Source organism: Ursus maritimus, unplaced genomic scaffold (assembly GCF_017311325.1).
Source record: "Ursus maritimus isolate PB19 unplaced genomic scaffold, ASM1731132v1 scaffold_32, whole genome shotgun sequence".
Taxonomy (NCBI): Eukaryota; Metazoa; Chordata; class Mammalia; order Carnivora; family Ursidae; genus Ursus; species Ursus maritimus.
In genome coordinates, this window is record NW_024425786.1 from 19789626 (window position 1) to 19807434 (window position 17809).

The 17809-nt window shown below is 43.6% G+C and overlaps 1 protein-coding gene across 3 annotated transcripts in view; it reads left to right on the plus strand.

The window, feature by feature from the left end:
* Positions 1-17809, plus strand: part of ARID1A (AT-rich interaction domain 1A) — an 80316-nt gene that overhangs the window by 24907 nt on the left and 37600 nt on the right. For all 3 annotated transcript variants that reach the window (XM_040619069.1, XM_040619067.1, XM_040619068.1), the window contains 3 exons: positions 13326-13538; positions 14859-15311; positions 16531-16647. In XM_040619069.1, the coding sequence (XP_040475003.1) occupies positions 13338-13538; positions 14859-15311; positions 16531-16647 (771 nt within the window). In that variant the 5' untranslated portion in view covers positions 13326-13337. The remainder of the gene's footprint in view (positions 1-13325; positions 13539-14858; positions 15312-16530; positions 16648-17809) is intronic.

Here is a 17809-nt window from a genome sequence, read left to right on the forward strand (position 1 = left end):
TCTTCCCACGATGTGAGAATTACTGGATAGAGAAAAGGTTAAAAGTGCTTGGGGTTGGGGGAGAAGAAAGGAAATACTTTTGAGATGAATCTTCTGTGCAATAATGATGAATTCAGTGACTAAACAGGTCTGTTTCTTTATAGGGCTTGGGGACTCCCTGCCTTCCATTTCTCTTTCTCTTAGCTCTTTGGTGACACGCAGCATGAGGATAATCTGAATCTGTGGTACTGGTTGTTTGATGAAGGTGGAAATATTCATTTTAGGATTGTGACTGTGTGGTCAGCAAGTATGACCAGCCAAGTAAATTGCTTAAGAAAGTGAATCCTGAAAATGTTACTCAGCCCAGTTTTGGAAGCTTCAATTACACGCCATGATGTCCCTTCTGCTCGTGATGGCCAGCTGATCTGAGAACAGGGCCTTTGGTGATCTGGTGGTCTCTTAGTAGGTCATCCTCAATGACCTCCCTCCCTCTCTCAACCCTTAGACCCCAGTGGCTAGCCAGAGTTTTGCTGTGATTCCTTTCCTTGTGTCCCTTGTGAAGTCCTAGCAATAAACTCTCTAAGTCAGCTCCTGACAAGCTGCCCATCTTCGAAGTAGCTGAGGTCTCTCTGAGGAGTGGACGTTTGAGCCAAGACCTGTCCCCAGTTGTATGACTTAATAAATAATGATTGTGCTTGGCACAGAAATGGAAGTTTGAGAAATGGTCTGGTAATTAATAGTAACAATGCAAAAAGACCTAGCAGAGAACCAGTGTTCAGGTACACCTGCGCTTTCTGAAAGCTGATGTGGTTTCTGTATCATTCCCATTAAAAACAAGTTTCCTCGTACCAGGCATCTTTTCCCTCCTGCCTAAGGAGTGAAGCTGTGATCACTATGGCCCAGCTGCGATGAATGCCAGGGGTTCTAGGAGGCAGTGTGCTGACAGTTTGATTTGACATTCGTAGGTACAGACAAATAATTCTAGTAGCGAGTCATGTTCTTTGTCTGTGCTTGTGTGTTTTAATCTCACTTTATCATCCCTCTGCCTTCTAGCTTGATTTTCTGTTTCTTGTTTTTTTCCCTTTTTCATTCTCTCTTTTGATGTCCAACTCTGTTGGTAGAATGCAGAGCACATGGAGGCCTAGTATGTAGAGCTGGTAAAATGTCTTTAAAGTACTGGAGATGCAACTTACACCACTTTCAGATTGGCTGGTACCTGTGTACCTCTGTGGGAGGCGCCTGCCCTAAGTAGAGGCAGGAAGTGCCTTTGTTTAATTAACTAATAAACAGAAGTTTTCCTAAATGATCTCTGCCTCTTCTACTCTCTTTCCCACTTTATTGCCTTTGGTCTGGAGACTGTTTCTTAGCCCTCCTCAATCTGTTTTTGGGGTTGTGTTGGTATAGGACAGATTTGTAACATTATTGTTTTTCTTTCTAGTCTGTGATTTGAATCCTCTGCTTTCCCAATGCAGCTTTGAATCAGCTTCTTTAAAACCCCTACATAAAACCTCAAGTGACCAATATGTGGTCTCGTTATGGTATTTTGGGTTAAAATAAAATGAGATTGAGATAGCTGGGTTCATCCACCCAGACACATTCACCAAAAGGAAATTCTGTGTGCCTTGAATAAGACAATCTCCAAAGAGTGTATGAGCTAAAACTAAAACAGATTTGGGGGTGGGGGGTGAAGAAAAGGAAAATTTTAGCTAGATTTGCATAACTTAGCATGCCAGGTATCCACCTTAATTTGATTATCCGGGCCAGAGATAGCAAATAAAGAGGAGAGACAAACTTCAGAAAAGATAGCTGGTTACTTTGGTCCAGGTATATTTCTGGTATAAATGGTGAAGCCAGCCAGGGTCTCCTGTACACATTTGTGTGAACTGTGCTGTAGAGGAGGTTTGTACCAATGTACTTTTGGAGCTTTGAAAAGAACTGGAGAATTTACAGGACTATATGGCTTTTCATTCAGGGAATTGCTGACCTTAAAAAAGCCTGAGGATTTGGAGGCACCTATAATCTTAATAAGGTTGGCCGTACCTGAGCCATTCTTTAACTTATTTGATTGTGCCTGTTATAGTTGAGAGTGGACTTAGGGGGACCAGGTGAAAGACGGGCATTTTTGGAAAGTGGTCCAAGGCAGCCCCAGGAATTAAATAAACACAGTGGCATTGCTGCTTCTCAGTGTCTTTACAGGACTTGATTGGATTGATGACAAACGGAATCTCCGACTGCATGTAAATCAAGTTCTACAGCTCAGTGATGTGTCACAGATACCTTTTTTAGTACAGAAGGAGAAATTTTGGCAGGATGTAGAACTGTGCACTTAGAGAAATTTAGGATCTTTTTATATAACCCATGCAAGACCAGTCCAAGTTTGGAGTTATAGATAAAATAAAAGGAGTGGGGGAAAATGAGAGCTTTTTAAAGAGAAAGCAAATGAGGCCTTAAAGTTTTGCGACTAGGAGCAGTTTTTGCCTTTGCCTTTTTTGTTTGTTTTTGAGCAGTTATCTGCGAAGTAGTTTAATATGGAAGGAGGAGGAGTATTTTAGAAACTAGGTCAGAAGTAGTAGGTGTGACTTAGAAGTGTTGTCTTTATTGAAAAGTTGCTATGTACCCTCCTGGGTGAAGCTTTGTTTATAAGGTTACGTGACCCTTGGCTCTCTCTGTGTTCCTGAAGTGCACCATATCACTTAATGATAAGGGACAAGTAAACAGGGCAGCAAATGTCTAAGAGACTGTGCCACTCAGTTGGGCTTGTGGTCCATCCACAGTAAGGTCCTTTCCCTAAAAGAAACACGAAAGAATGGTTTGTGGGAGGAAGTACCTTTTCCTGGTGTCAACCCATACCACCTCATGTGGGTAGCAAGGTCTATACATTGTTTTTAATTATTGAGCACATACTGGGATGCAGTATCCCAACCTGTCTTTCTTGCATACCATCAAGATTTCCTAGACACTTCTCAGGAATTTTTGGGATAATAACTTTTTAGCTCACTTAATTGCCCAATCCTGTTATTGACTTAATTGCCAATGTAAGAAGTCTTACGGCAGAACTTTTTTTGGAAAACCTGTGAGTACCTACCTTCCATTTGCAGGTTGCTTACAGTAATGCAACAAATACTTACTGATCATCTACAATGTATCAGTCACTGTGTTGTGAACATAGGATTCATAATTTCTGCTTCCATGGAGTACTTTCTAGTGGGGAAAGATGTAAGTAAATAATTACAAATAACCATGATTAAATTGTAATAAATGTGCTGGAGAAGTACCGCCTTCAGTAAATTATCTTCCAACTACTTTTTAAAGTAAGTTTTTATTTATGATTACCTTGGCTACTGGGTGGCTTTGTAATGTTGGGCTCTTGGGATGGGTACTGGTCAGTTCTGATTCCCTTTCCCTTCACTGCTCCAGGGTCAAGTGTTACAGGAAATTCTCCATCTAAGATTGGACTTGTAATGGGCTAGAGTCCATTGTTTCTCATCGAGGCTCTTCTTTGTGTGGAGATGCATTGCAGGACATTTGGCATCCTGCTCCCCAGGTAATAAATGCCAGTAGCACCACAGAGTTGATGTGATAACCAAAAAAAGGCACTTTCATACATTTATTTCCAAACACTTCTCAGGGGTTTAGTATTGTTCTGGTTGAAAACTATTGGGCTTTACTGTCAGGATTCTTGGGAGGAGATTCCTTGGGCTTGCTTTGGGAGAACAGACTGAAAGTAGGTAGAGCTTGAAAACTGGACTGATCAACCCTTTTGATGTCTGACTTGTGTGTTCTTGATTTTTAAGCAGGTATTTTGAAACTGCTTTCAACCCATTCTACTTTTTCTCTCATTGAGGGTAAAGGGAAGTAGTGTCTGTTGTATGTGTAGTTTATGAACTGGTACGTTAACAAGCATTTCACATATTTAATCGTTTCAGCTCTCTTGTATCTTTGTTAGACAGTTTTTAATCCCCATTTTACAGATGATTCTGGTGCCAAGGGAAGTGACTTGCTCAATGTAGTATCAAAGCCTGTGCTTTTTTCTCTTTTTTAAAAAGCATGACTTCAGTTTGTTAGCTAACCTCTGATTGACCACTTCGGGTTTCTGGTCTTGAGTGTATGGGACCAGACCTTAAGTGTTCTAGTTGCTAAGCTTTGTTTCTAGAAATTTGGGACTTGTGTAGGATGATAATAGCTAACATTTTGGGTGCTAGAGGCTATAGCAGTCAATTAAACACATTCACCTCTAGTATCTCTAGACACATACCCACTTAAATATTTGAGTCTAGGATATAGACATTAAACAAGGTAAATAGTAAACCGTAGAGTATTCTAGTGATACATCCTCGGGAGAAAGGTTAATCATGGACCAGGTCTAAGAGGTGTGCAGGATTGAAATTTTGGATGGGTTTACCAGGGAAGGCCAAGTTAAAGTGTTATTTGATGTGGAAGAGAGCTATACTAATACCTGAAGAAAGCGTATTCCTGGTGGAGAGATGGGTGAGGCCAGAGCATGTCCAGCTGGTTTGAAGGAGAGGGTTTTGCTTTAATGTATTCATTCATTCATTCCGCTCGGAGGGCACTACTACTATTGTCTCTATTCTGTTGATGCAGAAACTGAGGGACAGAAGTTGAAGGCCTCGGAAAGGCAGAGCTCTTAACCATTGTGTAGGACTGGCCACCCAGGGCCAAAGCATTTCCTCTGCATGAACAAGGTTAGGAATTGCAAGGCCTCTAGAATTTCACTTTCTCTTCCACAGTCCCCTTTCCTTTCCTACTTTTAAAGGAGGAAAGTTTGGTTTACACACACATCTTCACCGTCCCGGAGCGTATATTCTAGTCTAGGATACACACCATGAGCAGGATAAGTAAAGTATATAGTATGTTAGTGATACGTGTTTAGGTGAACAAGACAACACAGGGACTCGGTGTGGGAATTTGGGAAAGCTTGGCTTTGACTGAGAATCCTGCTTATTTAGAAATCTGGGAATCTGAGGTGCATTCCTGGTGGTTTCTCTATTAGCCAGGCACTGCCCTCTTCAGACCATTGTTTGGCTAAGGAAACTGAACGTGCATCTTTCTAGAGTCACTTGGTACTGGAGATGGGAGGAGTTCGGAAACAGGGCATGTAGCCCAAATGCTCCCAGACTGGACATGAGAATCACCTAAGGAGATTCCTGGCCCTATCCCAGAGCTGCTGATTCAGAATCTGGAGGGCAGGATTCCATTGTGTTGCTGAGGAGGTTAAGGTACAACCTGCCTAGTGCTTTGCTGCTGCCCCTCCCCACCCCTCAGCGCACCCCAGGGAATTGGTCAGAGAACTAGGATGGGGACCCGGGTGTCCTCAGTCTAGTACTTTTCACCATGTTGTGCTGCTGCCTTACTCTTGAGATTAAAAAGTTGTAAAGAAGGGGATGTTTAATTTTATCAAAAGGCATTTCAGTTCCTGTGTAATCGTCTTCTCGGGGCCTTACTGTTTTAAAACCTGGGATTGAGGCAGTACCTAAAGAGGAATTCTTTCTCAAGAAGTTGTGTGGTTTCCTCAGAGGCTTTTGTAATTCATTAGAAATGGGAGAGATTGGTTAGCTAAATTTGGTCTTTCAAAAAAGTGATCTTCATCATTTTCAGAAGAGCATTTTCTCTGTGAAAGGTGGCTAAGGAAAGTGCTCTGGCTGAGAAGGACTTTATCATTTGTTGAGTTCGTTAGTTTGGTGCTGTTGCGGCACTATTTGAAGGGCTCCTTCTGGAACCAAAGAAGAAATAAAGAAAATACCAGCCACCTGGTTGTGGTTTTTCTGGCATGCCTCTTTTGGGTGGACAGCTGTGAGGTGGTTATTACAGTTGGCTCTCATAATCTGTTTGAGTTTTGCTAGATGATTCAATGACTCTTACCCTTTGGTCTCTTTTTTTCTACCCTTAGTAAGTTTTCTTGATCATCTGATCTGGAAGGATGGAGCACAGTAGCCTAAATAATCTCTGTGCAAGGGAGAGAAGCGCCTTGTTCTCCGTCACTTGTAGAGACAGCATGGGTCGAAAGATCAAGTCCGAGGTCTGGGTGCGGCCCCACCTAGGGATTTGGTCAGGCTGGTGCTTCAGGTGACGGCTTTGAAATGAGTTCTTAGTCTGCAAAGAGGAGCATGCCCTAATCTTTAGAATTATTTCTGTAAACAGAATAAGGTTGATAGAACTTTTCATTGAGTTTGGATTTTTTATAAAAGATTTAATTAATTAATTAATTAAATTAATTAGGGCACAAGTGGGCAGAGGGAGAGGGAGAAACAGACCCCCTGATGAGCAGGGAGCCCGATGTGGGACTTGATCCCAGGACTCTGGGATCATGACCCTAGCCAAAGGCAGAGACTTAACTAACTGAGCCACCCAGGCGCCCCTGAGTTTGGATTTTTAAATTTATATTCAATTTGGACACTTAGGGAATTTTGAAAGATTTTTTTTAAACCTCTTTGGAGTGGTAGTTGTTCTCTCTCACCATAGGCAGATGACCAGTTTATTTAGAGCTTGAATGAACTAGAGCTAGAATGAATTGGTTTCTATCTCTTGTGAAGTTGAAAATTTGGGGTGTGATTCTCAGGGTAAGAAGAATAAGAATCTTGGGCCAAGTGGGTTTGATTTCCTGGGTCAGGTGTTGGTATGTCTGAAGAGGTATCTTTCTTTTCCTATTATCAACTTAGCTTTAGAAAATCTTAAATAATGTCTCTGGTGAGGCCAAATAGGAGGTTAAGGAATGTCTTATTGTTGTCCTAGGTCACGAACAGGGAAACCTGACTGTTAAAATGCAAAACAAAAGGAAAGAAGTCTCTTTATTTTAAGAGGCAGAGTTTGGGGATGAGACTAAACAAGCAGGTTTCTGGGCAATTTCTCTTCAGGTCGGGTAGGGGTCCTTGACCAGTTTTCAAAGCCATGAAATACTGGAAGAGTAAGAAAAGGATGAGGCGGCTCTGGATACAGATGTCTGTGTGGCCGGGGGGAAGAGTGCACAATGAGAATGATTTATTCTGGTTAGCTAAGGTGTACCAGGGTATAAAGGGTGATTCTTTTTAGGGGAGTCTGCTCTGTCCATCCTAGGATCCCAGTGGAGCCACGTGGAGCTTAGGGGAAGCTGAAAGCGTTGATTGGGAGAGGCCTTACCTTTTATATTTGTCCCTGCCTGGAATGCCCCTCAACAGGGGAGGGTCCCGAATGGGAACTGGATCAACAGCTGCCGCCTGTCCCTGTAATCACAGGAAGCTGAGGCCGGGTGCCTTTGTATGGGAGCTCCGCAGCCAGACAATAGTTTGTGCTGGCGGGGCCATGTGGCGAGTCACGTGACCTGGGGCTGTTTTCTGCCGGGGTCCTTACCCATCTGTTCTCTCGGCTCTTTCTGGGTTATCAGGCGCCAGTCCAAGTCCTCCCAGGCAGCCAGCTTCATGGCCAGAGATTACGAGCACTAACCTTCCTGGCAGGGGCGGTGTGGCTTCGCGTTTATGCAGATTAGCCATGTGTTTCTCACTTCAAGGCGTTCCACAGGAAAAGCCTTTTCCTGTGTTTGGCTCTCAGTGGGCGGTTCCCAGCTTACTGTACTGGGACTCAGCAAGCAGCAGGCGTGCACGAGAGGGATCACAGTACACTGGCCCCCTCCCATTCCACCTCCAGTGCTACGTCACCACAACACAACCGCTCGCGCTCTCATACTGTTGGTGTCATTCATTCGGTGCCAAGATTGCTTTAAAAAATTCCCTTGGCCCCAGTTCAAACAGGAGTACAGCTGGGATGTGTTAGATTTTAGGCAGTCTGCCCTCAATTTGAGATGAGTTATAAATAGCAGTGCCGACTTCCTTAACTACCGCTCTCTGAGGTAAAATGCAGGTTAATTACTGTGGGAATCAATTAGGGGGTTCTTTCGGTTAAAGAGCCAGGGATGCTTTTTTTTATTGTTATTATTAAAAGTCATACAACAAATCTGGCCAGGAATGAATTGAAAGCACAAGGAGTAAGAAATAATATTTAGACGTCCAAATTCCAGGTTGTGGCACTAAGTTTATACTGGCCCCAACTAGTTGGCATTTAGGATGACAGAGCAAGTGGTAGTCAAGACTTCTGCTTTCTGATGGACGCCTTTTCCACAGCCCTGGCCCGTCCCTCTCTATTCCTGTTCTTGCCAGTCTTTGGGTACCAAATCTGGCCCCTTAGGTTTGTTGCCTGGTCACTTCCTTTCTGTATCTTTGGATTGGGACTGAAGTCTGGAGCTTTCCTCCGGTTGGACTTTTATTTCAAGAAAATTAAGTTTATCTTTCTTGGTGTCAGGGGAACATGGAGTGATACATTTTGGTGAATAGTATCTTTCTGCTTGGAAGTTTGAAGGAGGAGGCATTGGGGGCGGTCTTCTCTGCTCGCTTCACAATCAGTCATGGTCAGAAGTTGGAGAATTTGAAGTCCAGTTTGTTATATCTTGGCACCCCTGAGGGTTGTTATGGCTCTCCTTGGTGCAATAAGTTGTTCAGGATTCCATTAGCCCACTGGTCTGGGCTAATTCCTTTTGCCTGGAATAGGGGGATTCTATGCAAATGGTTAGTCCACAAGCTGTTCTGAATATATTCAGAGGGTCCAGCCTACCAGGCATCCTGGCCTTTGATGCCCCTAAACTGCATCTTTTGATGCATTTTTTTTGGCAGGCGGTTTGTAACATGGCCAGTGATCTGGAAAGAGATAAGTGGTGGATGGAGATGGATTTTTTCCCCCTATGGCTCTTTTCCCCTTTTTTACTTTTATTTTTTATGAATGCAGGAGAGTATATAGCAAGGGGCCTGACTTCCCTGATCAAGGGGGCATCATTTTCCTCTCATTTATGTGTCTTTGTGGCAGAGCCTTTGCTTTTGAAGTATAATCACAGTAATCTACTCCTGTGGTTTCCCATTGAAAGGATTTCCTCTCCATCATTCCCGGAGTGGAATCTCTGGCTCTTTGCAGCCAGAGTTTGGTGTTTCCCTGCCTCTTCCTTGGTGCCTGCAGACTGCTGATACTGGCTTTTCTGTCTTGCATTTAGTAGGGATTTTTCTGGCTTGAAATTGCTATTTTCCAATAAAACTGATCAGTGATGATTTAAGGCCCCTTCTCTGTTATGAGAGATTGTAAGATGGCATTTCATCTATAACTGCAAATCACAAATCTTTCACAGTGGTTTTAAATGTCAGAAGTGTGAGTTAGGTCTCTACTTACCTCCCATTCTGATATGAGCAGATGTTTAACTTGACATGAGACCAGAATAGTCAGATTATTTGAACTGAATATGTTTTAGTTTGCAAAGCTGCGTATTCTGTTGATTATAAACCTTTGGTGAAGGGAGGGGGTCAGAAACCTGATGTCTGAGAAGGGGAAAGGTCCTAATTTTATTTTTAGAATAAGAATTTCTTTGACTTGCATTTATTTTTGGTCTGCAAAGATTTCCTAAAGTTGATGGAGGAATCCTTGAAACCTGTATTAACTAGCCCCCTCTAAGTAACTGTCCTCCACTGGGAGTACAGGACCCTAGACGTGAGGGAGGAAAAGGTAACTTGCTTTTTATTTTTAGCCTTTTGTTTCTAAGCTGTGTTCGGGGATACCTTTGCAGTTTGAAGACCTCTCTGGTATACCATGGCACTTAAGATTCTTCTCAAAAGTGTGCGTGTTCTCCCTTGGCTGCCTGTTCTACCCTGCCCTCTTTTTTCTTTCAGTTCAGTCCATATTTTTTTTCTTCCCTCAAAGTCATAGCCTGGTTTAGGGTGTGCTCCTGGACCTATGGCTAGATGGTCTGGCCTGGGCTTTCTCCCCGTAGCATCCCCTACCTACTTCTTACAGTAGGGCAGCCTAGGACATTGAAGTTACTGAGCCCTAGCTCTGCAGTTGGGGTCTGGCAGGGGGTCGAGGGGGATGACTTTGAAGGTAAAACACCCGATCTCTGGCTTCCTAGAACATAGTCTTGAGAGATGCAGTCAGTTAACTAGACAACTAAGTGCCAAATCTTACGATTCTGACAGAATTTACTATAGGAAATTTAGAAATGTGAGAGATCAGAGTGTGCTGAAGAATGGGAAGTGCCTTCATGTTGAGGGGTTGAGTTTCTGCCAGTGGAAGCCGTTGTGGACAGGAGGGCAGGGCAGGGTCCATTGTGCAGAGCTGGGCATGCCCCATGTGGGTGTGAGACTGAAAAATGTGTAGAACTGGAGCACACCGGAGGGCTTTAGAACCAGGCAGCAGCGCTATTTATCATTATTGATAATAGCTACTGTTCATTGGGATTTAAGTGGCACTGTGTGTAGTGTGTTATGTGCATTTTATTTTTTAAAGATTTATTTATTTATTTAGAGAGATTGCGGGGAGGGGCAGAGGGAGAGGGAGAGAATCCCAAGCAGACTCCCATCTGAGGGCAGAGTCCAACGCAGGGCTGGATCTCACAACCCTGAGATCATGACCTGAGCTGAACCCAAGAGTCAGATGCTTACCCAGCTGAGCCACCCAGGCGCTCCAAGTTATGTGCATTTTAGGTGAAAAACTTTTCACTGTTTAGATGGACTTACGATCAAGATCAGACAGTGATAGAGTTAGAATTTGAACCCAAGTCTATAGATTTACTACATTCTTTGCTCTTTCTGTGCAATACTGTATAGGATGTAGACAGGAATTTTGGAGTATTGGTGTGAACAGGGAAAGATGAAAATGATTTGGGAGCACTGCTCTAGAACTGTGCAGTCCAGTATGACAGTCACTAGCTACATGTGGTTATTTGAATTAAAAGGAAATAAAAATAATTTTGTCCCAGGGCATCTTGGTGGCTCAGTCAGTTAAGTGTCTGCCTTTGGCTTGGGTCTTAATCCCAGGATCCTGGGATCAAGCCCAGCATTGGGCTCCCTGCCCATATGGAGTCTGCTTCTTCCTCTCCCTCTATACCCCCCCCCCCCCCTTGGGCTCCCCCCCCACACCCCCCCCCCCCCGTTGGGCTCTAGCTGGCTCTTTCTCACTCTCAAATGAATAAATAAAAAAATCTTTAAAAAAAATAATTCAGTTCCTCAGTCACACTAGCCATATTTCAAGTACCTAATAGTCACATGTCACAGAAAATTTTATTGGACAGCGTGTCTCTAGATCTCACTTAGTAATAATACACATGAGGATCATCCAAGGATCTTAAGGGGTGGAGGGGGTCAGGGAGCCCAAGCCCTTCCAGACTCCCTAAATTGGAATCTATGGGGAGAGACCCAGGCATTTGTGCAGCTTCACAGACAATTCTGACCTGTAGCCCTGGTTGATAGCTACTGCTCTAGAAGCTCCACAGTAACCATGGTAATGACTGCCCCTCTTGTGTTGTGGGGCCACCTGGATTGACAGAGATACCTAGAGTGGGCTGGTCTTTCTGTTGAGCAAATGTAGTCTCTTCACCTGGGGGCCACATGGACAGCAGCCGCAGTTGGGGATGAACTGAGGATCTGGTCGTTGTATGTGGCATAATGTGGCTGTGTAAGCCCCTGAGCTCTTTATGGGAGAGACTGGTGATGTTTTGGCTTCATTGCCAGGTGTACCTGGGGAAGACCACATGCTATTTATTACTTACCAGTCCAGTTGTTGTTAAATTTGAATTTCCTAAATAGTCCCAAAAGAATTCATGTAGCTCCAAAATTAATGACTGAGATTTTATTGGAGCTTCTGATACAGAGGCAGGACTTGGGCAAAAATTTGGTAGGTATGATCGTTGGAAACAGCACTTTAATAATATTGACATGTAGTAGTGATTTGGGATACAGTTTTACTGTGGTTCACTGCAGTTTAGAAACTTGAAGGGTGCTTCCATCCTCACTGTTAACCCTTTTAGCTGAGACTTTGCTGCAGCTTAAGAATTTTGCCTCTCTTTTTTTCCTTTTGGTGTTTAGAAGGATAGTTTCTGTGGCTTTTTGTCTTATCCATTTTCCTCATGACAGCTCAACTTTCCTTCTGTTATAAAACACTTAGGTAGTACTCTGCCCCCCAAAAAAGACATGTACAGAGAACCAGTTATCTGAATGTGCCTCCCTCCACTTATCTTAGAGGGCGTTTATTGTTTTTTAAGGTCTTATCCACCTTTAATTATAGAAAATTACAGAAAAGCAGAACAGGAAGGGACCCTAGGTGTAATCTAGACCAGTGGTTCTTAACAGTGTGGCCCCTGGACCAGCAGCATCAACACCACTGGGAAATTATTACAAGTGCATAGCCTAGGACCAACCCTGAACCTATAGAATCAGACACCCTGGGGGTGGGTCTCATCAGTCTGTATTTTAAAAAGCCCTCTAGGTGATTTTGATGCATGCTAAAGTTTGAGAACCACTGAACTCCTTAATTTGAGAGCTAATGATATTCAGGCCCAGAGCATTAATATCTATTCCCCATTCCCAATTTAAGATTCAGTTTTCAAGTTTTGTGTCAAGTCCAGGCCTACTCTTCAACTCGGGTGTATCTACTTAAAGTGTTTAGAGATGACATCCCCTCCACCCCCAGCCAATCAGTATAGGTAGGCATCTCTGGCTGGAAAACATGCTGGGCTCTGTCCTATATAGCTCCAGTAGGATAGAGTTATGTCAGAAAGTGAATGAGCTGATTGAACCTGTTGTCCCACAAAGAGCTGAAAAGAAAGCTATGTTTGTAACCAAATACTTGTGAATTATACTTTGAGCTTCCATTATTGGTGTACCTTTATATCCTGTCCTATAAGGAGACAAAAGTTCTATCCTCCTTACACATTCAAACTCTTAAATATTAAAGGAGGTGAACTTTTCAGTTGAGATGCCCAAGGCTCTAAATTCAGAGTCAACAACTCTAACTTAGCCATGTTACCCATCTAGAAGCATAAATTTAAGTGCTTGTGCCATAGTGTAAATAAACTACAGATACGCAAGAAAAAAGATTCCATCATTTAAAGAATGGAAGCATCTAGATGCTTATGTATTTGAATCCCCAACCACAGAAGCATTAGTTTTGGTGGTGTTGAACAGATCATGGCAGAGTAGAGCAGCACCATCCTTTTCCAGCTGAAGGGCCTTTGTTCTGATTTTCTGTACCAGAGTGTACGTGTATTCCTTGCTCCACACCTAGCCTGTCCCTTGCGTCTCAAGGAGTACCGCACTTACAAAGTAGTGCATAGCTTTCGTAGTGGTAATTCCCTTTCGCATATGGTAAAATCAAGGTTATGAGGAAGGTTAAATGACTTGCCCAAGAATTACTGGGTCTGTACCACTACTTTTTCACAATAACTGTTCTCCTGTGTGGCATACAGACCTGTACACTTGGGTTTATGTACATATATTGGCCAGTGGTGACTAAAGCTTTAGGTTAATAAAATGCTTTTTATTTTGTAGCCATCCAGTCCAATGGATCAGATGGGCAAGATGAGACCTCAGCCATATGGCGGGACTAACCCATACTCGCAACAACAGGGACCTTCATCAGGACCGCAGCAAGGACATGGGTACCCAGGGCAGCCATATGGGTCCCAGACCCCACAGCGGTACCCGATGGCCATGCAGGGCCGGGCGCAGAGTGCCATGGGCGGCCTCTCTTATGCACAGCAGGTAGATGGTGACTCCAATTACCTTGACCCTTGTTGCTGTCCGTGATCTGGTCTTGAACTGTAGAATCAGAATGAGTCTTTGGCATGTAAACCTCTCTAAAGGAGCATAGGCCAGTGGGCTCAGTTGTCTGCAGTATGCTGCTTACAAGGCCAAGGTTGTGGGCATCATCTCACATGTACTCGAAGAACTGTTCCCTGGCCACAGGCTGTACATATCTGTGTCCTTTAACCTGGCTGAGATCGTGTAGATCACTACATGAGTAGTGATCTCTGAAGGAGGCGGGGGAGAAGGCAGGGGTCGGGCACCTATCCACTGCAACCAGGAAAAGCCCCTTGTGCCATGTGCCCTGGGGATGGAACAGGCCCTTCTTGTTTCCCAAGGCGTTCGACATATAGCTGTCTGATTTAAAATGAAAGATTAGGAGGGACTGGGAATAGAAGAAAAGGGGAAGATTGAATGGTAGTGATGCTAACAGTGCTGTTATAAATGTTAAGATTTCCTTCATCTCCTTTGTCTGGCCATCTGCACCACTATCTCTTTATTGTCATTTTTTGTTTTGACAGCATTTTCTATCATTTATATTTGAGTAATACTCATACTGAAAATGGTGATGGACAGAATATAAAACCTAACTTCTAAGACTTTAAAGCAAAGTATGCCCTTAAATATGGAAAATAGGATACTGTCACTCTGGGGTTTTTTTTTTTCCCCCTCCAGTGAGCAGATGGGGGAGAGATGGGTGGATATTACTGGGTTGGTTGTTTTTTGTTTTTGCCTACTTACCAGATGTACCCCCAGTGCCTAGAACTGAGCCTGGTACAAGTGAGCAAGTAGGCTTTTAGATATTTTTTTGAATGAAGACAGAATGAAAAAGAGAACCGGAGTAGCTTAGCGATTTGCACACTGTCTGGGTTACTAAACCCTTCGTTTTTAGTCGGCTGAGCCAGGCTGCTGTTGACTATTCGTTGTGGCTAGGATACAGATTCCTAGCACTTACAAAAACAGTCTAGGCCACGATAAAGAGGAGGTTCACTGGTGAAAACGGCTGCTCTCAAACTCTTGTAAGTTGCCCAGATATTAAACGGTATAAATTTTCTGTGGATGAATGCAGTCCACTTGTAAACGAACCAACTAGTAACCCAGCTGGGCTGTCTGTCCTGGCTCAGTTCAGAGAGGGATGATAGGAAAAATCATGGGCCTTCTAAGTGGCAGGCTTGGCTTACCTGCTTTCTATACCCATCCTCAGACTGTAGTTTCTGACAGAATACCTTTCTTAATCCAGAAGAGTCTGTGCTAAAAGTATCCTTTCCTTTCCTACAGATTCCTCCTTATGGACAACAAGGCCCCAGTGGGTATGGTCAACAGGGCCAGACTCCATATTACAACCAGCAAAGTCCTCACCCCCAGCAGCAGCAGCCGCCCTACTCCCAGCAGCCACCATCCCAGAACCCTCACGCCCAGCCTTCCTATCAGCAGCAGCCGCAGTCTCAGCCACCACAGCTCCAGGCTTCTCAGCCTCCCTATTCCCAGCAGCCATCCCAGCCTCCACATCAGCAGTCCCCGACTCCATACCCCTCCCAGCAGTCCACCACCCAACAGCACCCCCAGAGCCAGCCCCCGTACTCACAGCCGCAGGCACAGTCTCCCTACCAGCAGCAGCAACCTCAGCAGCCAGCCTCCTCGACGCTCTCCCAGCAGGCTGCGTACCCTCAGCCCCAGTCTCAGCAGTCACAGCAAACTGCCTATTCCCAGCAGCGCTTCCCTCCACCACAGGTAAGGTGCCCCTGCCTCTCGCCCTTCCCTGCATGTGACCACAGACAACTTGGGGCTTGGTGTCAGGAGAACTTTGCCATACAAATTGGTTCTCTAATGTGCACTTAAAAACCAATTAAACTCTGGGTAAACATGCTAACTGGATTGATTGAACTAATAAAGGCATAACCTTCTTAACTGCATAAAAACCCGTGGCTCTTCTAAGTGATGAAGAAATAGGGCAATGGAAAGATGCATAGATCCGATAAGAAATTAAAGATAATGGGACTGGTTTTGTTTTTGTGTTTTATAAACTAGCATTCAGAACTTGAGCATCCAACTGAGTTTGGTGTTCTCAAAAAGTTTCTTTGGGAGGCTGTACTGTACGTTCATTCCAGCTGCCATTACATTCTGCTATTGCTCAAAATATTTTGGACCCCTTCGTTTGAAATTGCCATCAGTGCTGACATCACATTCTTTGGAATATTCTCAGTGGTGGCAAGTCCTTTCATTTGTTGAAGGTGGACTTGATTTTAGGAAATAGCTAAAAATCATTTGTAGCCATGTCTGTGAACAAGGTAGGTGATAAAGCCTAAAAATAACAATTTGGGCTTTATTCTTTGAAGAGCACAAAAGAGGAGAAATGACCGAGTGTTGACAGGTCCACTAAAGATTCTGTGCATTGGTGGCATTATTCAATAAATAACTCATCCCCAGGTAATACCTTTGGAGGAAGCAATACTCAGTTTAATGCAGAGGTTCTAGCATGAGTTTTTTTTTTTTTTTTAATTAATTGGTTTCCTTACTTGATAGATTAAAAAAACTTGTAGGTAGTCATACTTTAGCATTTAACCCCAAGGAATAGCTGTCTGTGGCGATAAATGGTCAGCAGTGCTGTTCAGAGTCTTAAATCCACTGTTGACATTCTTTCCTCTTTTTTCTTTTTAATTAAACAACTTTAAGTTTTTATTTTACTTCCAGTTAACGTACAATGTCATATTAGTTTCAGGTCTACAGTATAGTGATCCAACCCTTCTATACGCCACCTGGTGCTCATTGACCTACTTGTCTTAAGAGCCACACCTTGTATTTTTCTGCCTTCAGATAATATTGTGGGCTGTTGGGCAGTTTTGCTCCCACCTGCCCTCTGTGAGACAGTCCTGTAGCCCTTTCACCATGAAGCAAGCTTGCCTGGTTTACCAATACCGGGCCTTCACAGCATTTGTTTTTCTTATTTTAGGAGTTATCTCAAGATTCATTTGGGTCTCAGGCATCCTCAGCCCCCTCAATGACCTCCAGTAAGGGAGGGCAAGAAGATATGAACCTGAGTCTTCAGTCAAGACCCTCAAGCTTGCCTGTGAGTATTCTTGCCAACCTCTAAAAGATGATGGGACAGAGAGGAAAGCAAAGAAAACTGGTTTCTGGTGGATGTTTTGGTGGTATGACCTAAATAAACAATGAGCTATTCCTTGAATTCAGGTTGAAAATTCTAAATAGGAATTTATGGACTGACCTTGTGGAATGTCTGTTTTGGCTGGCTGCCTGGGGAATAGGTTTGGTGATCGCTATTTAGAGTTTTTTTGGTTTTGCGTTTTGTTTTTTAAATCTTGGGCTCTGAGGCATGGACCAGGTAAGGGACAGAGAAGATGAAGGTATTGTAAGCACTGTCTGCTCTCCATCAAAGTTGAGGGAAGTTTCAGGGTTGTTTTGACCTTATTTTCGAGGGTTTAATTTTTAAGTTTTCGTCTTAGTATTTAGCTAGGAGGTACGATCTGGGGTGCATCCAGCATGGATTGTCCCATTGAGCACGGGCTGAGTCAGAGCAGTTTTTCTGGTGGTTGTGTGTGAATAGGTGCTTTGGTCTAGTAGAGTGCCTGGTGCCCTGATGCTTGATTGCTGTTTATGGATGGACTGACTGTATCCTGAGAAAGGCAGTACACTCTGCTGATGAAGAGCTTGGGCTCTAGAGCCAGAATTCCTGGGTCTGCGTTTTGACTCAGCCACCAACTCCGTAGCCTTGGGCAAGTCACTTAACCTTCCCCTGCCTTCGTTTTTGCATCTGTAAAATGAACCTAAAAGTACCCACTTCATGGAGTGGTTATTAACATGAGATAGGTTAAAATAGAGCGCTCATGCATTGTGGGCACTCCATAAAGGTCAGAGATTCCCATTATCATCTCAGAGGGCAGAGGGACTCTACTTGATACCTGAGAGACAGCACCAACTAGTTAATAGTAGACTGGTTTTAGGAACATTTACACCTAGTCTTAGCTCTGGGTACTATATGTGGGCAAGTCACACAGACTCTGAAAATTAATCTGCTGGGCACGGGATTAAAATAGGCTGCTCTAAAGTCTAGTAAGACCATTGGTAGCAAACCCTCCATTACAAATCCTGCTTCAGTTAGTAAATAGACATGTTTGGCTGAGTTTCTAGATAAAAAAGTCTTTTGAAATTTTGATTCTACTCCGATTTGAAGTCTACCTCTTCAGTTATTCTGACTTGGGAGAAAATGGTCT